Raw genomic sequence first — 18,488 nt, forward strand, 5'->3', positions numbered from 1 at the left:
CATGAGTGACTGTGGGTTGTTTCCCCCCTGAGATTATCTCTTGCTATCCGCCCTCTGTAAATCAACCTATTTAACCTAGTCCAAGAGGTTACTGAATTCTTGCAAAATATATACTGCAGATTGGAAAGGACCAGGCTTTGGCCGAGGTGGAGTCTCTGAGATAAAAAGGCAGCAAAACTGGAGCAATCGTCCACCCAGATGCTATGCTTTTGGAATAGGAAGGCAGCCCCACTTTCTCCAATGAGTATTGCTTCCTAGTAAAGTGTGCTTAGGATTGCAGCCTTAGGGGCGCAAGCCTGGTCAGCAGCCACCAAAAGGTGGCCCAATTTTGCAACAGCTTTTGACTCCGGCAACACCGCTCCTGGCACATAATTCTCCCAGGCCTTTGGTACGGGGTTCTCTACAGCCCTTGCCACGTCTGCATTTATCTACACAATCCTACCAAGAGCCCTCCTTCTGCAACCAGTCATAGTTTTCTTCATCTATATAATCCTCTATAAGCACTCTATGCAAACCCCATGGGATCAGTATGGGGGAACTTGCTGCAGAGGAGACCAGAGATACAAGAAAAGTCCAGAGTGACACACAATCATGAACCTCAGGCATCCAGTTTAAAGGGGCCATTTGTAGACCAGCATGGTGACATGGGCAGTGGGAAAAGAGTTCTTCTACTTGACTCCGACCGACACCCCGCCCCTACCGCCCATGAGAGCACTTGCCATGGCATCGGTTCCCGTGTTCATGGCAGCATTCAACATGTGACCAGCCTACGCTCCATTGGTGTGTGCCCCCCCCGCCCGCCCCAAAGGAGCAGCTAAGAGACTGAGTCGCGAATGAGGGAATCCTAGATTTAAATCCCATATGTTACAAACTCACCAGGTGGCCTTAAGAAAGCCACTTTCTCTCAGCCTTGCCAGGGATCTGCAATATAGGGATAATAATATCAAAAGAGGGAGGGTGAAACTGACTCAGATCTTTCTTTTTAAACACTGAGGGGGGCACTGCAGGAGAGAAGAACATGGGAGACTTCAACAAGCTAAAGAAAAACCAAACAAGGCAGGAGACAGTCCATAAAATAAAGGGAGGGGGTGGTGTTGCTGGGAAAAGAGTATCCTTGCCAATATTTAGCTGCTTTTGCACGGATGTTTTTCAAGGGCTAAATGAGCACTGCTGCCCTTGAATGGTGCGACATGAGGGCACACAGACTCTAAAGGGGAGGAATGGGGAATGCGTAACCTTCCAGATGGTTGGACTGCTATACTGGCCAGGACTGATGGGAGTTGCGATCCAGCGACATCTGGAGGGCCACATGTTCCCCACCCCTGCTCCAAAGATTTCTGTAACTTAAAAAAGAAAGAAAACTTTCACTGTGACATGGGACGGGGGAAGAGAGGATTTACATTGCTCGTCATGACTGACATCAAAGATATTACCCCAACAGCACCTGAGCAACCAGCTCTTACACTAGAGTCACAATTGCAACTGACATGCAACAGGGAAGGAAATCATACAGAAAATTTTTCCCAGCAGGCCAGCCACAGCTGGGGAAAATGCCGTTTTCCTGCAACGGAATCCCAACTTTGAACAGAGACATCTGCATCCTGTACCTTAATAACAGAACCATCTGGAAAGAACTCCCCCCCCCCCCGCCCTCAAAGAGGAAATGCCGCCATCAAACCATCCAATTAACATCTACTAATATATTTTATCTTGTCGCATTTTCCCAGCTTTCCAGAGTCAAGAGATTTAGGGACAGCCTTGCCATTAAGCTACCACTAATATGATCCAGTCAACATGGGAATCCAAATCCCGCCTCGGCAGTGGCTTCAATGTGCACCCACAGGCAAATCATTATCCCAGCCTGTACATTCCCTAACTGTATAGCAACCTTCCAACCTGGTGCACTCTGGATATGTTGGCCTACAAGTCCCAGAGTCCCCAACATAGAACATAGCCAATTATGGGAGGTAGTCCAACACATCTGGAGGGCACTGCTGCACACTCTTAACATCAAAACGTATTAAACTGTCTTAAACAAGTCAAGACGGTTAGCCCACCTGGCTCAGTATTTTCTATTCTAACTCGCAGTGGCTTTCCTAGGCCTCAGGCAGCCCTCAGAGATGGTTTAACTGAGCTTCCCGAACTAGGGTACCTCCAGATGTTTTGGACCTCAATTGCCCATAGCCCCAGCCAACCACTATGGGATGATGGGAGCTGTAGGCCAAAACATCTGGAGGGACTCAGGCTGGAGAAGGCTGCTTAACTGGACATGTTGGGACGTTATGGGCCTGACCTTCTACACAGATCATCCGGAGAAGGACTTCTCCAAATCCTGCTGTTATGAGAGATTTAGCTGGTGGTGATGTAAGAAGGGCCTTCTTCATGGTCGCACCCAGGTTATAGATCTCCATGCTCCAGGAGAGTCACTTGGTTCAAACACTGGCAATTTCAACACTGCCTGAAGACAGTTTTATTTCAACAGGCCTATGGTGTGAAGTGTCTTTTGCCCCCTTCACTTTTTTAAAAAAATATATATTCTGCATTGCTTATTATTATTTATTATTATTACTACTATTAAAGTATTGTGTTTGATTGTTTTTAACAGGTTAGTTGTGAACTGAAAGATATAAATGTTTAAATACATACATAAAATAAATTATGGTGTAGTAACACTGACATGCTATATCTTACAGAGCGGGAGAAATATTTCAAATTCCTAGAGTGAAGTCCCCTATTTTTATGCCCCAACCCTGGAGAGAGACTGTGGGAAGGACTGAAGATTCAATTTCTTGGGTAGTAGCATCAATTTTTAAGCAAATGGTTTTCCAAGCTTTTGAGATTTTTCCCAGTCTTGATTTCCACACCCATCACCACAGTACTGCTATGAAGATGACTGAGATGAGGATTGTAAAGTACTTTCTCCATTACAATCAAAGGCTATATTAATATATTTGTCTGTACTGTTGGACAAATTCAGAAATCTGGTACTAGGTGCTGTCAGTATTATGCACCTTAAGAATCTCTGCTTTCAATTTAGGAGGGTGGGGAGAAGAAGGAACAAGTTTCTATCCCTTATGGATGCAAAGTGTGTGGGTAACGGCTGATGAAATCTCAAAAGCCAGCAAACCTTCCCCTGGACAAGAGGAGGCAGCTTCGTCCCTCTGCACAGCACCTTGTCTCTCTCCATGGCTAGCGAAAGCAGGATCAGTTAGGGAAAAGAAGCAAATAGAGGGCTGTTTATTTACTTTGCATTATTTAGACATGTTGCAGAGCTATCCGTAAATTCCTCAATACAAATTCTTATTGCTTTGAAGCTGCTTAGAGAGGTCCTTACCCTGCCAGAGCTAATAAGTTGGATACCCCCTTGGGATAGAAGTCCTAAAGATCATAACACCACCACCTTAGACACACATCTCTAATACTCATCCACATCACATGCAAGACCTGTACATGCTGTGGATCTTTCTGAAAAGAGTTCCTTGGTTTCTGCAACTTCTATAAACTCTCTGTGTGTCTCACACACAAACATTCACAAACCCCTCAGTGGACCTCTCCACCCCCCACCCCATCACCATTTAGGTTGCAGGCATAAGTCTCTCAGAGAAACAGGACGCTCAGCCCTTCCACCCCCCCTCCCCGCCCCCGGGACTCAAAAGTAGACCATATACCATCCCCGTACCCTCCGACCAGAAGCGGCTGCTACTCCATCCCACCCTCGCCTTTGCCCATAGGGGCCCATGGGCCCCACACCCTATAGGCGCAGGTCCTACCTATAGGATCACAACCCTTCCCCCACTGGGGGCCCTTTATGGACTCTACAGATCGTTGCACCGCGGAACCCCCAGGCCCTTTTCACCTATAGATTTCCTCCCCTCCCCACTCCCACTACGGAAACATCCTCCCCCTGTTTGGCACCCATCCCCTATAGATCCCCCTATAGACCCCATTGGCCACGCCCCCTACGGAGCCCCGCAGATACTCATAGGCCCCGCCCCTAGGCTAGGCCCCGCCCCTTCTCGCTCTCTCACCGGCGGCTCCGGGGTCTCCGGGTCTCTCTCTCTCTCTCTCTCTCTTTTTCCCTCTCTCTCCCTCTTCCCTCTCCCCCCTCTCTCGGGCTCCGCGGCATCCAAGATGGCGGCTGCCTACCCCCCTCTCCTTTCACTCAACCCGCCTCCCCCTGAAGTCCATTGGTGGACTCTCCCGCCCCTCAAGTCTCCCTATATTTTTATTGGATGGTAGGGAAGGGGCTGGTGGAAGGAAACAGGGGCGGGACGACGCGGCGCAGCCGCAGCTGTCATTTATAGGAATGCCTAGGATTTATTTGTCAAGAGGCGGTGTCTATCAAAGCGTTATCGTGCAGCGATTGGCTTAGAGGGAGCGGATATATTCAGTCTGACCACGCCTACTACTCCGCGAAAACAAGCCGAAGAGGAGGGGCTAGTGGCAGAAGGAGTTTTCTAATGGGCAATGAAAATGTCTCTCAAATCGTACTCTTCGATTATTGGCTTTCCTTTTCCGACGCGAACGCTCATAAGCCCAAGAATAGTTATTGGATGACAATGACGCCACTCAATCTGATACTCTTCCTCTGTGGCTGCTACCGTTAGTGGACGTAGGCGCGGGTAACTTCGAGGCCGTGCTTCCCCATTGGCCGTAGTGAAGCAAGCCTGCACATGTTGCCCTTCCATTGGCCAGCTATGCCGTCCCCCAGCCCCCTTCCTCCTTTGTATTGGCAAACACGTTGTGAGGCGGGTTACGGCGAAGGAGCACGAGCAAGGGGCGGGACAAGGACGTCAGCGGAGGAATCTTATTGGAACAAGTAACTGTCAATTAAATTCACAAAAGCCAATAATTGAGGAGGGAATTACCTCACTCCCAGGTAGATATTGATGAAATATCTAAGCGTTCTATTTTTCACTTCCGGCTGCAGCTCACCACCCCTTTTATTAATTAAATAACATAATAATAATAATACTATTATTAACTATTCATTATTAACTTTTGTTGTTGTTGTTATTATTCTTTCAGCAATAACCAGCATACAGCTAGGACAAAACACACATCTTTTATTACAGCAGCTTCTACAAATGTTATATAGTGGTGCTGTTTGGCAAATGCAGAGGGAACTCTTGAACTCTCCACACAGGGGACAAAAAATGGGAGAGTGAACAAGGTACAGAGAAGGGGACACACACATCCCCTCCTGTCATGCTTTTATGAACGCTGCAAAAGGCCAGCTTCCCTCTTTACCTGCTTCTTATATTTAAAACCACAAAGCTGCTTTGCACCACGTGCATCTAACTTAGTATTGTTCACTAATAGGTCAGAATCGTCCAGGGAAGCCTTCCCCAACCTGGTGCCCCCCAGATGTGTTGGAGTTCAACTCCTGTAAGCCCCAGCCAGCATGGCCAATGGTTAGGAATACTGGGAGTTGTCGTTCAAAACATCTGAAAGATCCTGGTTGGGTCCAGAGGCATTTCCCAGACTTGCTTCCCAAAAATCTTTTCTGGTGCCATTCCTTGTTGATATAAGAAGCGTCATGCTAGGTCGAGATACATCAGCTTCACTCAGGTGACCCCAGGTTCTAATATTGAGAGAGGAATACTCTCTCAACAGAGAGGAATACTCTGTTACTTTGGCCCCATCCCACAGCAGTTGGAAACTCTAGCCCTTATAATTAGACAATTACTAAACAGAAGTAGGACTGTTTTCTGATTGGCATTACTAATTGTTCCATACGGAAACAGGGATGAACACCAATTTACAAGATCAGATTAAAAAACACACACACACACACACACACACACACAGAGCTGCCATCAACTCAACTCAGGGTTGTTGTACTATGCAAGCATGTAGGGTAGCAACCTATCTGTAACTAAAAAAAAGTTATGATTTTAGCATTGCCAGGCGTAATTCTATGCCTAATAATGGAAGGTAAAGCCCTTTGAAGAATGTATAAAAGATATAGTGGCATGGGCAGGGTGTAAAATAACATCCAGGTCACAAGACTATAAAAACAGGCGCCTAATCTAAGAATAAATGTGGAGAATTTTCACAAAGATTTCAATAGTTATATTTCTTCCAAAAAAATGAATAGATTACAAATACATTTCAGACAAATAGGTCTCATGCTTCAGCTGTTAAAACACACCCTACAAATCCCAGCTGTGTCAACCATCGCTGCCCATGGCTGTGCAGAGAGAGCCCTCCTGTCCTTAACCTGGGGCCCTCCAGGTATATTAAGACTGTGACTCCTGTATCATCCCCAGCTAACATGGTGGAAACTGCTGTCCAAAACACCTGGAAAACAGGAGGTTGGGGGAGGCTGCACTATTTACTGCTGCTCCCACAGTAAAGCACAGCCAGGGCAACCTTGAAACAGCAGCATGGGAGGTAATGTACACAAGGTCTAACTAGGGGATTTTGTTTTAACTCCAGATTTTGAAAGGTAAGTTGCCTGCTCTTCCTCAACCGGGGCTGGGCAACTTGTGGTCTTCCAGATGTTCTGGCCTACAACTCCCATGATCCCCCACCATTAGCTATGGTGGCTAGGGCTGATGGAAGCTGTAGGCCAAAATGTATAGAGGGCCACAGGTCATCTGCCGCTGTCTCAAACCAAGACAGCAAGGTACTGTGGCACGATGCTTACTGCAAAGCATTCCTTATCTTTACATCAAAGTTTTACACAAATCCAGTTTGCTTTTGTTTGTCCAGTGGTGAAGGGGACTGTACACAGAATGATCCAGAGTGATGATGGTGCATAGATCAGTCAGTTCAACGTAGTCACTCCATATTATGAAATAGTTCACAGCTTAACTAACCTGCTTTTGAATACTGCATGAGACCTGGGAAGAGAACTCAATTCTCTCTATAATGCAGTTACATCCCTCCCCCATAAAGAATAATAGGCTCTCTGGTGACGACATTGTTAAAGGAAGAAAAAAAATACCACTTCAAGTCCAAGCTATTTGGAAAGGCCCATTTAGAGCTGAGAATTTTGAAGGGTTAGACAGTCTCTGGAACTCCAACAAAGGACTACGTCCAATGTACAGGCCCCTCTGCCTGCGTTTGATGTGTGGTTCCAGCTACTAGTCAAAAGCTGGGAGTGTCCGTGGCAAGAGGAAGAATGTTATGAGGTGGACATGATGCCACTCTTCTCGCTCTTCACCTTTAAGAACTCAGCCATGCTGGAGAAGTACTTCTGGTTGGCTTCAGCCACCTTCTTCTCAGCTGCCTGTGGGTTCACAATCTCCAGACCCTGGCAACAGAAAGGGAGAAAAAGATGTGTGAGAGGGAATGATTTAAAAATATGTAAAGTGTAGGGTTCCAGCTGCCTCTGCAAAGAACTGTGACAACCCCTAGCTTGCATTTTCTGGACAGAAGTCACTTGCTTGCAACATATTTCTTGGCAAAAACGGAGAACAAGAAACAATCTTCCCTCCAAGCATGAACTACTCCTGCGAATATCAAGTGCTACATCTTATTCGGCACAAAAAAAATTGTTTCGGGTTTATTGGACTCCACAACGCCTCTTTAATAAGGGTTAATCTAATTTGTATCATTGTTGGAGATGTAACGGACCTAATGCTTCTTTTATTCATACGTTTTGGCACTGCCCAATAGTTGCCCCCTTTTGGGTGGAGTCATAATAAGGATAAACTTTGTATTGAAATAGCTTTTAATATGGAACGATGTGCATGTCCTTCTAAACTACCTACCAGTTCCTTGAAAGTTAACGCACGGTCAGCGCAAATGGATTTTCCAAGCCCTTATGACAGCTAAAAGACTGACATTATCACACTGGAAGGATAAATGTTCACCTCCCATAATGCAATGGACTGAGGATTTAACAACACTATCAGCATTTGAATGGGTGGTATATAGACGCCAGTTGCGCGTGGATAATACATGGATATTCGGTCTGCTTTTCTTGAAATCTATCCATAACTCACTCCTTTTTTTATGAATGGTGTATCCTATGCATGTAATGCTTATTCTTATCTTCCCCCCCCCCACAATTTGTTTTCTATTTCGTTAAATTCACGATAAAAAAGAAGCAACAGCAATATATCCCAAAACTCTCAACCAGAGAGTTGAGTGGGGGAAATCAGAGGTTTTAGGGTTACAGCTAAGATAATATTGTATTCCTCAATTCTTAAAACCTTGATTAAAAATGTACTTCGTTCTACAACCTCAGAATAAAAGTAGCAATCAACTGACTACATGGCTCCCTTGTTAGACACACACTCTACCCTCCAAAACACCCAGAATCCACCATTCCTGGCTCTTTGTACATCCAGCATTCCTTCAAGACAGCAATCCCAATTTCAGATGGTTCAGGTGAGCCAAGAGCAGCGCTTACCTGCAGCGGAGTGAAGGCCACGCTGGAGGCAGTGCCCGAGGAACGGTCCCGGATGGTCGACTTCCCTCCATACACCATGCTTTGCTTCTGGAGCGTGCGCTGGTTGGGAAGACATGTGCAAAAGGCAGCTGTCAGGGCTTTTGAATGAGAAGCAGTGGAGGGAGATAGAAGGGACCCTAAATGCACAGCGAGGGGGCTAAACCATTTGGTCCTCCCCGAATTAGATTGCCCAAGGGTAGGGCCTACATTTACTGCTTTCCCTAGAACAGAAGCTCGTTAAGCCCATGTCACATGTTGAGCCATCAAGGATCTGACCCTCCCTGGGTTTCTTGCTATTCCGCTTGCCCTGGTGCGTTCGGTCTCCAATCACAGGCAAACAGTGTGGCCACCACCTTCACAGCGACATTAAAAAGGAAGTCGCTCTTGATGTTAAAATGTACCAATTGCTATCAGAGACTAATCATAAGCAACATGCTAGAGAATAAGCCTGCTCAAGCTTCCCAACAGTCTTCAAGGGCTGCCCCCATGTCAAGTAAAAACGTACTGGGAGAATTTCCTTGAAAGCTCTGAGTAAGGGTAGGACAGAGAGGCTAGACAAAATTACACCGCGAAGAGTTTGAACTCAGCTGGGGCCCTACTTGTTAGCACACTTCGCATTAGCTAACCCAGACCACAGTGTGCTAACGCGGAAGACCTGTGGCTCAGTGGTAGAGCACATGTTTTGCACGCAGAAGGTCCCAGGTTCAATTTCTGGCATTTCCATGTAGGGCTGAAAAAACTCCTGCCTAAAGCCCCAGAGAGCTGCTGTCAGTCGTCGACAATATCAGGCTACATGGGCCAAGATGCAGCTCCCTGTGTTCCTAATAGTGCCCTACACTCGTCCAGAGAACTTGAAATGCAGCCTTCATGCTGCTACCCCATCACAGAAAACAAAACAAAAATCCAAAACAAAACAGGACTGGTAGCTCTGTGGCGCTCAGCACAAGCCCGCAGTCCGCGCTTCCTAACCTGCAACGTCTTTGAGATGCGGGCCTTCGTGGCCTCGTTGACTTGCGTTTGCCGGACGCGGCCACTGCCCGACTTGCCCAAGTGGCCCAAGCTGAAGCCAAGGTCTTCCTGGTAAGCATCCTCTTCAATCTAGGGAAGGAAGATGTGTGAGGGGAGGCAGGATAAAGACAGCAAAAGATCAAGTCTGGATTTGTTACTATGAAGACACTTGGCCAGCCTTCCTCAACCTGGGGCGCTCCAGATGTGTTGGACTACAACTCCCAGAATGCCCCAGCCAGCTCTGCTGGCTGGGGCATTCTGGGAGATGCAGTCCAACACATCTGGAGCGCCCCAGGTTGAGGAAGGCTGCACTTGACTGATTCAAAGGGCACGGCCCGCTCTGGCCAGGGCGGCTCAGTCAGGGACAAACGGAGATCTTCTTTGGAATCCCCCTTTCAGTTTAGATCTATACATTCAGAAGTCACACACACACATGCCCCCATCCCTAGCCCGACAATTTAAGAAGCGGAAAATGGACACAAACACCATTGCCCAGAAAGGAGCCTCCGAAGGGAGCCTGGTTTAGGTCAGATGCAAGCGCATCACAACCAGGAGGGGACAGCCGGGCAAACTTTATAGACACTATAACCTGTTAAAAAGTGCATCTAGCAGGCTGTTCATTTTATCAGCCTCCCATCTGATATACATATTTCCACATACTCCCATGGAAGAAGGGTTGTGAAGCCTCCATACTCCATTGCGCACAACGATTGCACAGGCTTGCGTTTCAATGCATACAGATGTGGCAGACACGGAACATCTGACCAGACAGTAAATACGCACACTTGACAGGCTGCAATACTTTGTATTGCTTGGAAGCACTTTTCATTGCTTTTCCAAGGTAATGTGTGAATCAGCCCTCCAATCCCTGCCCCGGAAAAGATTTTCTCCATCCCACACTGGGCAAGGCTGAGGAACAGAACCCAGAAATCCCGATTTCTACCACCCTTTTCAGGGGCTAGACAATCATCTCTTCCCAAAGACAAAGAGAAATCCTATACAAGGAAGCACTACAGGGTGCTATACCTCTCCAAAGCTCATCCGGTTGGCCTGCTTCCGGATTTCTGTAAGGCCAAGGCGCTCTTTCATCTTACGATACCTGAAGGAAGGAGGAAAGTATTTTTCACATCAACAGAAAAGCACCAAAGCCCTATTGCTAGGAGACACACTTGAGGCCAAAAATGAAACATTTGGCACGGCAACAAGATCAAGCCAAGAGTCCTGGATTCACTGATAAGATATAGGCTGGGGTCTTCTGTGAATTCTACACAGGCTAACCAGAACTGCATCTCCTGGACTAATATGGAGAATGAAACCTAGTTACCTTTCAACACTTCCCGAATGTTCTGATGCAATTCTCAGCTCAAAAAACAGATCGCAATGCAGCCTTCCCTAACCTGGTGTCCTCCAGATGTGTTGGGCTGCCACTGGCCATGCTGGCTGGGAATGATAGGAGTTATAATCCAACACATCTGGAGGGCACCAGGTTGGGGAATGCTGTCCTAATGCTTATTTTGAGAGATAATACATTTCAAAAACAAATACTTTTAAAAGACGTTCACATTTTCTCTCTCTTTCCCATGAAAAAAACCCATTTGATGCAATAAATAAATACAGTCACATTATAAAATCAAACATAAACGTGCATCGCTTAGAACTAGATCTGGCATACCCTCGGCTCTTATTTCCTCACACACTCAGCCCTGCTTCGGCCCTCAACTCAGCCAGCTTTCCCCCACACCACCACCCCCTTTGAGGCATGTCTCCCATTCCCCCTCGCACCTGCGCCCTCCACGTTTCTTCCTTTGCCCATCCAAGGGAGCTGGCAGTGGCTTCACCTGTTTGACAGGAGGCGGCTCCTGCCACTTATCAAATTTCCTCTCAATCTCCTCCTTGAGATCGTAACCAACCTAGACATTAACAGAAGGGGGGGGGGGGAAGCTGTACTGGGTTATACAAGAAAAGTGGGAAAACTTTTTCAGCCCAGGGTCAGACGGCAGTAAAATTGTCCAAGCAAACATTTCGACTACCTTTGTGAAGGTTAGAAGGGGAGGAGAGGGAAGGGGCTAAACAAACCTCCCAAGGGAATGAGTTCTAGATCCTAGGTGCCAACAATGAGAAGACCCTGTTGCACCTATTTACTAAAGCTTTTAGCCTCTTGAGACTTCCCAGAGAGATCTTGGAGCCCTGTGTTATGCTCCCTCCACCCACTACCAGCCCAATATACAAGACTCCTTCGTCCTGCACTCCTCACCTTCCCTTCGGGGCTCTCATGGAAGCTGTCCACTCGAGCTGCCAGTGTGCATTTCGCCGACACCAGCCGAGCCGCCTTCCTCCGCAGATCCTGCAAGGAGGAAGAAAAACCAACACTAAATTGTTGTTGCTACGAAACTCATAGGCCAGCATACCAATTCGGCAGAGAATCACAGACATACTGGAGGTAACGACTGCACAATATCACTGTGGTAGATGTAGCCGGTGTGAGGCAACACCGAAGTGCTGGAAAAGCCGGACAGCGTCTTCCTCTGGGCACCCAGAAGCATGATGTTACAGGCCGGCATCTTGGAGAGGTTCGTGAGGCCCCCAGCAATACCTTGGGAAGGAAAGACAATGTGGAATGAACTCCACAGCCAGCCCTGGGCATCTCAGTCTTCCCTGCCTGTTGAAGTTTGCAGACAAGGCCTTCCCACTAAAAAGTTGGTCCTGCAGGTTCCCCAGTGACAGAGACCTGCCAGAGCAAATCACAGATTAACAATTCAACCTATGCTGCTAAATGGGGCATACAGAATCATAGTGGAAGGGGCCTATAAAGCCATAGAGTCCAGCCCCTGCTCAATGCAGGAATCCACCCTAAAGCATACCTGACAGATGGTAGTCCAGCTGCCTCTTGAATGCCTCTAATGTGGGAAAGCCCACAACCTCCCTAGGTCACTGGTTCCATTGTCATACTGCTCTAACAGTCAGGAAGTTTTTCCTGTCCAGCCAGAATCTGACTTCCTGTAACTTGAGCCCGTTATTCTGTGTCCTGCACTCTGGGAGGATCAAGAAGAGATCCTGGCCCTCCTCTGTGTGACAACCTTTCAAGTATTTGAAGAGTGCTATCATGCCTCCCCTCAATCTTCTCTTCTCCAGGCTAAACATGCCCAGTTCTTTCAGTCTTTCTTCATAGGGCTTATAGTGCATGTTTCATGTTTATTATTTTAGCATTCTACAGTTTCTACACTATTTTGACAGGCTTTGGGAGTTGGAAAGATCGGTTATAAGAATAAAATAATTTCCCCTAGTAACTAATCATACCAGAGCAGCAAATTTGGAGGAAATGTTTTGCTGTATATCCCCCTCCAAGACCCAAATACTTTAGGCCCCTTCCTGCCAAGAGCAGACCAGGGAAGTGGTGAGGATCCATATCTACGAGGAGCTCCGCTCCCCTCCTCCCTGCCAAAGCTATAAACCTCCGATGAGAAGCTCACCCATGATCTTGGCGGCAGTGGAGGCTCCCACAATGATGGACAAGTTGGGGGCGATGAAGGACATGCGGGACTCCACGTACTCGTAGATGCGGTGCTTGGACTGATTGAGCTCCAGGGCCATGTCACAGGCCTCCTCAATGCGTTCCAGTTCTTCTTCAGTTAACTGCTGCCTACAGTGGGAGGAAGACCACGCTTGAGGTTTCGTGAACCGCCCAGAGAGCTTTGGCTAATGGGCAGTAGAGAAATGCAATCAACAAATAAATAATTGAGGTATAACTATTTGACCTGTGGCCCTCCAGTTGTTTTGGCCTACAACTCCCATCAGTCTAGCCAGCACAGCCAAGGGGGAGAGATTATGGGAGTTATAAGCCCAAACATCTGGACAGTGGGGCCTCAGAAGCAGAATGAAGATCCCAATCACATTACAAGTACATATTTGAGAACTCATCAACGTGTTGGAAAATGAGAAGCTTAAGTGAGAAGAACATGGCTGAGAGCAATTCAGGGTGGAGACCTTTTGTCCCCTGACTCCACACCCTGCTCAAATGAGATGCAGCCGGTGATTTCCTGAAGGCCACTCTGTGACTTTTTACAACTGAGCAGCGACCTGAAAATCATACACTTGCATCCAGAGCCCAACATCTATCTGCAAAACTACATGGGCCCTATAGCCCCGAAAGGGAAAACTTCTGTGAGCATGGGCCTGTTCGACACACACAGCAGAATGAAGCGATTGAGTTCACTCTACCCCTCCGGACAACAGGAGGGAGATCCTTGTCTAATGCTCCCTCAATATAAAAGAAAAGCTTTTGGCAAGGGAAGGGAAAATGGCATAGCACACCAAAGAGGATTGGGCTGGGCTGGGCTGGCCCCTCTCCCCTTGGGTGTGCAGGTTTTCTTCTTACAGGGAGTATTTTTTAATGCTCCCCTTTTAAAAACAGGGATTCCCCCCCCCCCAATACACACACCTACAGTCTCAAGTGGCACAGCCCATTCTAACCCCTTCAGCAGCATATGGATTTTCACTCCCTATCCATCTTCTGTTCCAAATGCCGACGGATCCGCCATATCCCTGCTAAGCCCTCTCCTTCGCCCTTGCAGAGCGCCCACCTTACCCCTGGGTAGTGGATGCTGTGACGCTGACCACCATGATGGTGGCATTGGTAAGGATCTGTTGAAGGTTCTCATTGTTCTTGCATTTGTCCAAGCTGTTGCCCAGTTCCTGCAAGGGTTAGATATATTAAGCAGACGTTAGCTATCGAAGCAGAGAGAAAGTAAGGCTCTAAGCACCTGCCGGGCTGACAGGGCATCGTAAACGTGCAACTGAAGCTTCATCCGTTTGGGGGAATTCCCCCTCTACCCGTACTGAAAAGCATGATTTCTGCCCAAAGGCCAGTTCTAATTCCCATCAGCTTTCCATCAAGGTTGATTATGTCAAAATCAGAACTATAAATTATCAGTGGCTTTGAAGAATAAGAGATTTTCAACATGTTTCAATCACCCTGTTCTTCTCAAAATACTCACTTGAATGTGGAGCACCTACACTAAATAAGGGACAAATAACCACAGTGTAGCAGAAGTAACCAAAGGATTCCTTCGATAAGGATTTCAGAGCCACTGAAGAGGATGCTAGTCATCAATGCAAACTGAAAAACTAAATTGGCTTATTTCAGGACATAAGCGCAATACCTTGACAGTCCGGATGTAATCCAAAGCATTGGGAACAAGGGATTCCAGTTCTGGGAATCGTTTGGAGTATTTGTCTCGGATAAACTTGTGAATAATGTCTGGAGGGGGGAAAAGATAAAAACAATCCATAAAGGCTGATAGCAACACAGAGCATTACTACATTAGACAGAACAAAAGCAGACTGCCAGGTATAGGCCCAGTATTGAGCAAAAGGAGGATACAAATAAATATAACAATAACTCAGAGAGGTTTTAGTTCCGCTGGGCCAATCTGGACCATCTGTTGCCCAAGAAGGAAGTGCGCCAGTCAAAACAGTCCTGGAACTACCTTACACTTTTCACTGTCTCTCTCTCTCTCACACACACACACACCCTTTGCATCCCAAAACTTCTAGCTTCCAGCCTTCTACTTACGAGATCACGCTCCCTTCCCAGAGAATCCAGCCTTCTTCAGCTTTACTACTTGCCTAATTCGTCCTGCCACACTCATACCACTTGGTAGCAGCCGGTGTATTGTTCCAAAGCCTTCCCTCTGCCTCCCCGCACCACCCAAACAAGCAGCTAAGGCTTGCACTCACTCAGCTCATTCTCAATCTCCACTGTTAGGTTGTTGGCATCCACAATGACTCTGTATTCAGGGGCAGCCTCTACCGGGCCTAGAACTGGGAAGAAAGGAAAGGGCACAGTCAGAAAATCATATGGGACCTTTACCTAAGGTAACAGTGAGAAGGGCATGAGGCAGGGGGTGCAGAAGAGCCTGAGGGCCAAATATAATTTCAGAGGCGCTCTAGGAGGCTGCATTCCAGCGGTGGACAAGGGCTGAAGGCAACAGGAGGCAGGCCAAAGGGTAAAGGGGTGAAGCCAAAAATGCCAGCACATTGTACCTTAAAACTCTTACCCTATGCCTCAGGAGAGGTATTTCAACCTCTTAGAATGGCGAAGAAACCACACAAAATCCAGGACACTACTAAATGATCAGAGGTTGTGGGGGAAGGGGGCATGGCTTCCTGGCGAATATCAGAAAGTAGGATTGGAACCCCAGGTCTGAGGTTCTTCACCCCTGGCGCATGGGCACACAAGGCCCAGCAGTGGGCTCTGCACTGCAGGAATGGATTTGGGCCCCAGTGGCATGCCAGGATTCAAAGGCGGATGATGCGCCTGCACATCTGCAGGGCGATCTCGTCTCCACATCCAATCTGACTCCATACCTTCAGAGGCTTTGGGCTGCTTACTGATGTATTCCTCAATCTTCAACATGATTTCGGCAAACTGCACAGAGTAAATACAAAAAGAAGTTCAAGCATGCTTTGGAGGATGGCTTCTTTAAAGTCACAGGACATCCCAAAGTCTAGAACAGGAATGGAAGATTATAGAATAGCCTTCCCCAATCACAGGTGCTGGGGAACATGGGCAGGAGGGGGCTGTTGCACTCATGCCCTGCTCGTAGGTTTTCCATGGGTAGATGGCTGGCCACTGTGTGAACAGAATGCTGGACAAGATGGACCCTGAGTCTGATCAGGCATACATCTTATTTTCTTATAGTCTAACTCCATATCTTTTGGACTACAACGTCTAGCATTCCTGACCATTCCCCATGCTGACTGGGGCTGAGGAGAGTTGAAGTCCAAAACGATCTGGAGCGGATCAGGCTTGGGATGGCTGTTACAGAACAAGCAAGGCACAAACTAAATCTTCTTTTGGAAGAGCTTCTGAATACTGAAGAGTAGAAATTTTGTACATTGAATTCCTGCCACCAAGACTGGAGAGAAAAACTATTTGAAATGTATTTACCGTATTTGAGTCTTTGATACTGAACTGAGTGAATACCTGGATTCTCCAGAGATTTTGATTTTCCCCAAGCAATTTCATGCTATTCTCACTGATACATTCTGGTGTGTGTGTGTGTATTTTATATATTCTACTGTGTGCCTCTCCATTTCCACCCTAAGCAGTTTAGTCACAAAAAGTTAGTCTCCCATGGGCTTATTAAATTGGCCATTGCTGCTCTAGGAGGAAGGTGATCCCACAGACCAGCTCAGTTCTCTCACCATCTTGCTGTCCCACAGCTTGGCGATACTCTTGACTGAATCGGTCGCCAGATCCACTTGCATCTCCTCCTGGACATCCTCAATGGGAGGCTCATCCTCCTCATCTGCAAAGCTGCCATCCTCTTCCTCTGCTGCCTCCTCGAGGTCAGCCAATAGCTCATCTGCTAAAGACATGGTGGATCAAGCCTGCAGAGGGAAGAGAGGCAGGGTTAGGGAAGAAAACCAAATAACAACAACTGACATACATATCCAGAATCTTACTAATCTATCATTTCCCTCAGTACTAGGCTGGGAGAAATTCTTAGTACCTAATAGAGCCATGAGGTAGAAGCAATCCCAAGAACTCCCCAGATAGTCAAACAACGCACCTAGAGGGCCACAACCTGTTCTCTACCAGCCAAGAAATAGCAGGTTTAAGTTATAGAAGGCAGGACATCAGGAAAAACTTCCTAATGGTCAGAGCAGTCAGACAATGGAACCAACTACTTAGGTAGGTTCACCATTGCTGGAGACATTCAAGCAGAGATTAAACAACTATCTATCAGGGATGCATTAAACTGGATTCCTGCACTGAGTAGTGCCCAGCCTGGCACTTGCTAGATCTTTTGGACTGCATTCCCAATATGACCAACAATGTAGTTCTACACATCTGTAAGGTACCAGGTTGGGGAAGGCTGCTTGGATATATGTGAACAGGCAAAAACAAGGGTCAGTGCAGGGATGCAATTACAAAGGCCATCAATAAGATAAATAAAAGTGGCCCATTACTATGCAGAACACAAATCTGGGGGTGGGGGGAGGCCCAGACAAAACAGTGAAAGATCCAACTGGGGCTGGGGGCAGTGCCCCTTTCCCAAGTGACAATGGGATATCATATAGCAAGGGCACAGAACCTCTTTCAGCTTGAGGACCAAATTCCATTTTGGAGAAGCTTTTGGGGGTCCAAAGGTAACAAGGGTGAGGCCAAAAATACTAGCATATTGTAGCTTATAATTACAGCTAGCAACTAGCCTTAAGGAGAGGCATTTCAAGGTTTTAGTGGTGGGGGCACACAAAAGACAGGAAACCACCCAACAATTGGTGGGCAGGGTAAAGGGGGTGAGGGAAGCAGGCGTAGCCCCTGGTGAATGAGAAGCACTTCAGAGGACTGCACGATTACTATTAATTGTCGCTATTCCTACTCGTCTGAGAGGCCCTTTGAGTGCTGGACACTAGAGCTGAGGAGACCCAGGTTCAGATCCTTGCTGAGCCGCGGAGCTCGCTGGGCGACCTTGGGCCAGTCTCTCTCGCTCAGCCTGGCCTACCTCACAGGGTTGCTATGAGGCTGAAGAACCCGAGTCTCTCGGAGGAAGCGCAGGAGAAGCGTAACAAATGAAGCAAACCTCTCCCGCCGCCTTCTCCTCACCGGCCTTCTTCCCCGGCCCACTGTGAAGCCTCAACCCGGCCTCTCTCCAACTCCTCGATCCTCAGGAAGCCAAAGCGCAGGAGTCGCCCGCGTCCCCCTTTCGCCTCACTCCTGCTTCGCACACACGAACACCACCAACTCCGTATCGCCTCTCAGTCCCACGATAAACACGTCACGCACCCGGCTCTGTCGCTCTTCTTTTCGTCATCAACCAGCACCTCCAACCGCCGTGCCAAGCGCGAAGCTAACCGCGGGGACAGAAAAAGAAGCCGAAGGGTCGCGCAGAGCGCCTACTTCCGGATCAAAACCGGATGCCACCATATGCGTGGCAAGGGCCTAAAGCCGAATGAAGCTGTTCTACAATCTTAATTCTATGGTGCCGCCTTATTACTTTGCATCGGGAGCCCGCATTCAACAGGGAGCCGGAAGTGTTATTTGAATTTCAAGTGAGTGTCCCCGCTGAGA

The 18,488-nt window shown here is 47.5% G+C and overlaps 2 protein-coding genes across 2 annotated transcripts in view; both read right to left on the reverse strand.

The window, feature by feature from the left end:
- Positions 1-4,126, reverse strand: part of CNOT3 (CCR4-NOT transcription complex subunit 3) — a 35,266-nt gene extending 31,140 nt beyond the window's left edge. Inside the window, exon 1 of the mRNA XM_063137437.1 lies at positions 4,029-4,126. The gene's annotated coding sequence lies outside the window, so the exon portion shown is untranslated. The remainder of the gene's footprint in view (positions 1-4,028) is intronic.
- Positions 4,127-6,060: 1,934 nt separating this feature from the next.
- Positions 6,061-18,168, reverse strand: PRPF31 (pre-mRNA processing factor 31). Its single transcript, XM_063136463.1, has 14 exons — positions 18,001-18,168; positions 16,619-16,804; positions 15,779-15,839; positions 15,149-15,232; positions 14,572-14,669; positions 13,998-14,104; positions 12,883-13,052; positions 11,848-12,005; positions 11,667-11,756; positions 11,195-11,322; positions 10,439-10,511; positions 9,374-9,502; positions 8,366-8,464; positions 6,061-7,261 (listed from the first exon to the last, which is right to left on the reverse strand). Exons 2-14 carry the CDS (start codon positions 16,790-16,792, stop codon positions 7,133-7,135), a joined length of 1,500 nt encoding a protein of 499 aa, XP_062992533.1. The 5' UTR covers positions 16,793-16,804; positions 18,001-18,168; the 3' UTR covers positions 6,061-7,132.
- Positions 18,169-18,488: the final 320 nt, after the last annotated feature.

The sequence above is a fragment of the Elgaria multicarinata genome, chromosome 11, assembly GCF_023053635.1.
Source record: "Elgaria multicarinata webbii isolate HBS135686 ecotype San Diego chromosome 11, rElgMul1.1.pri, whole genome shotgun sequence".
Taxonomy (NCBI): Eukaryota; Metazoa; Chordata; class Lepidosauria; order Squamata; family Anguidae; genus Elgaria; species Elgaria multicarinata.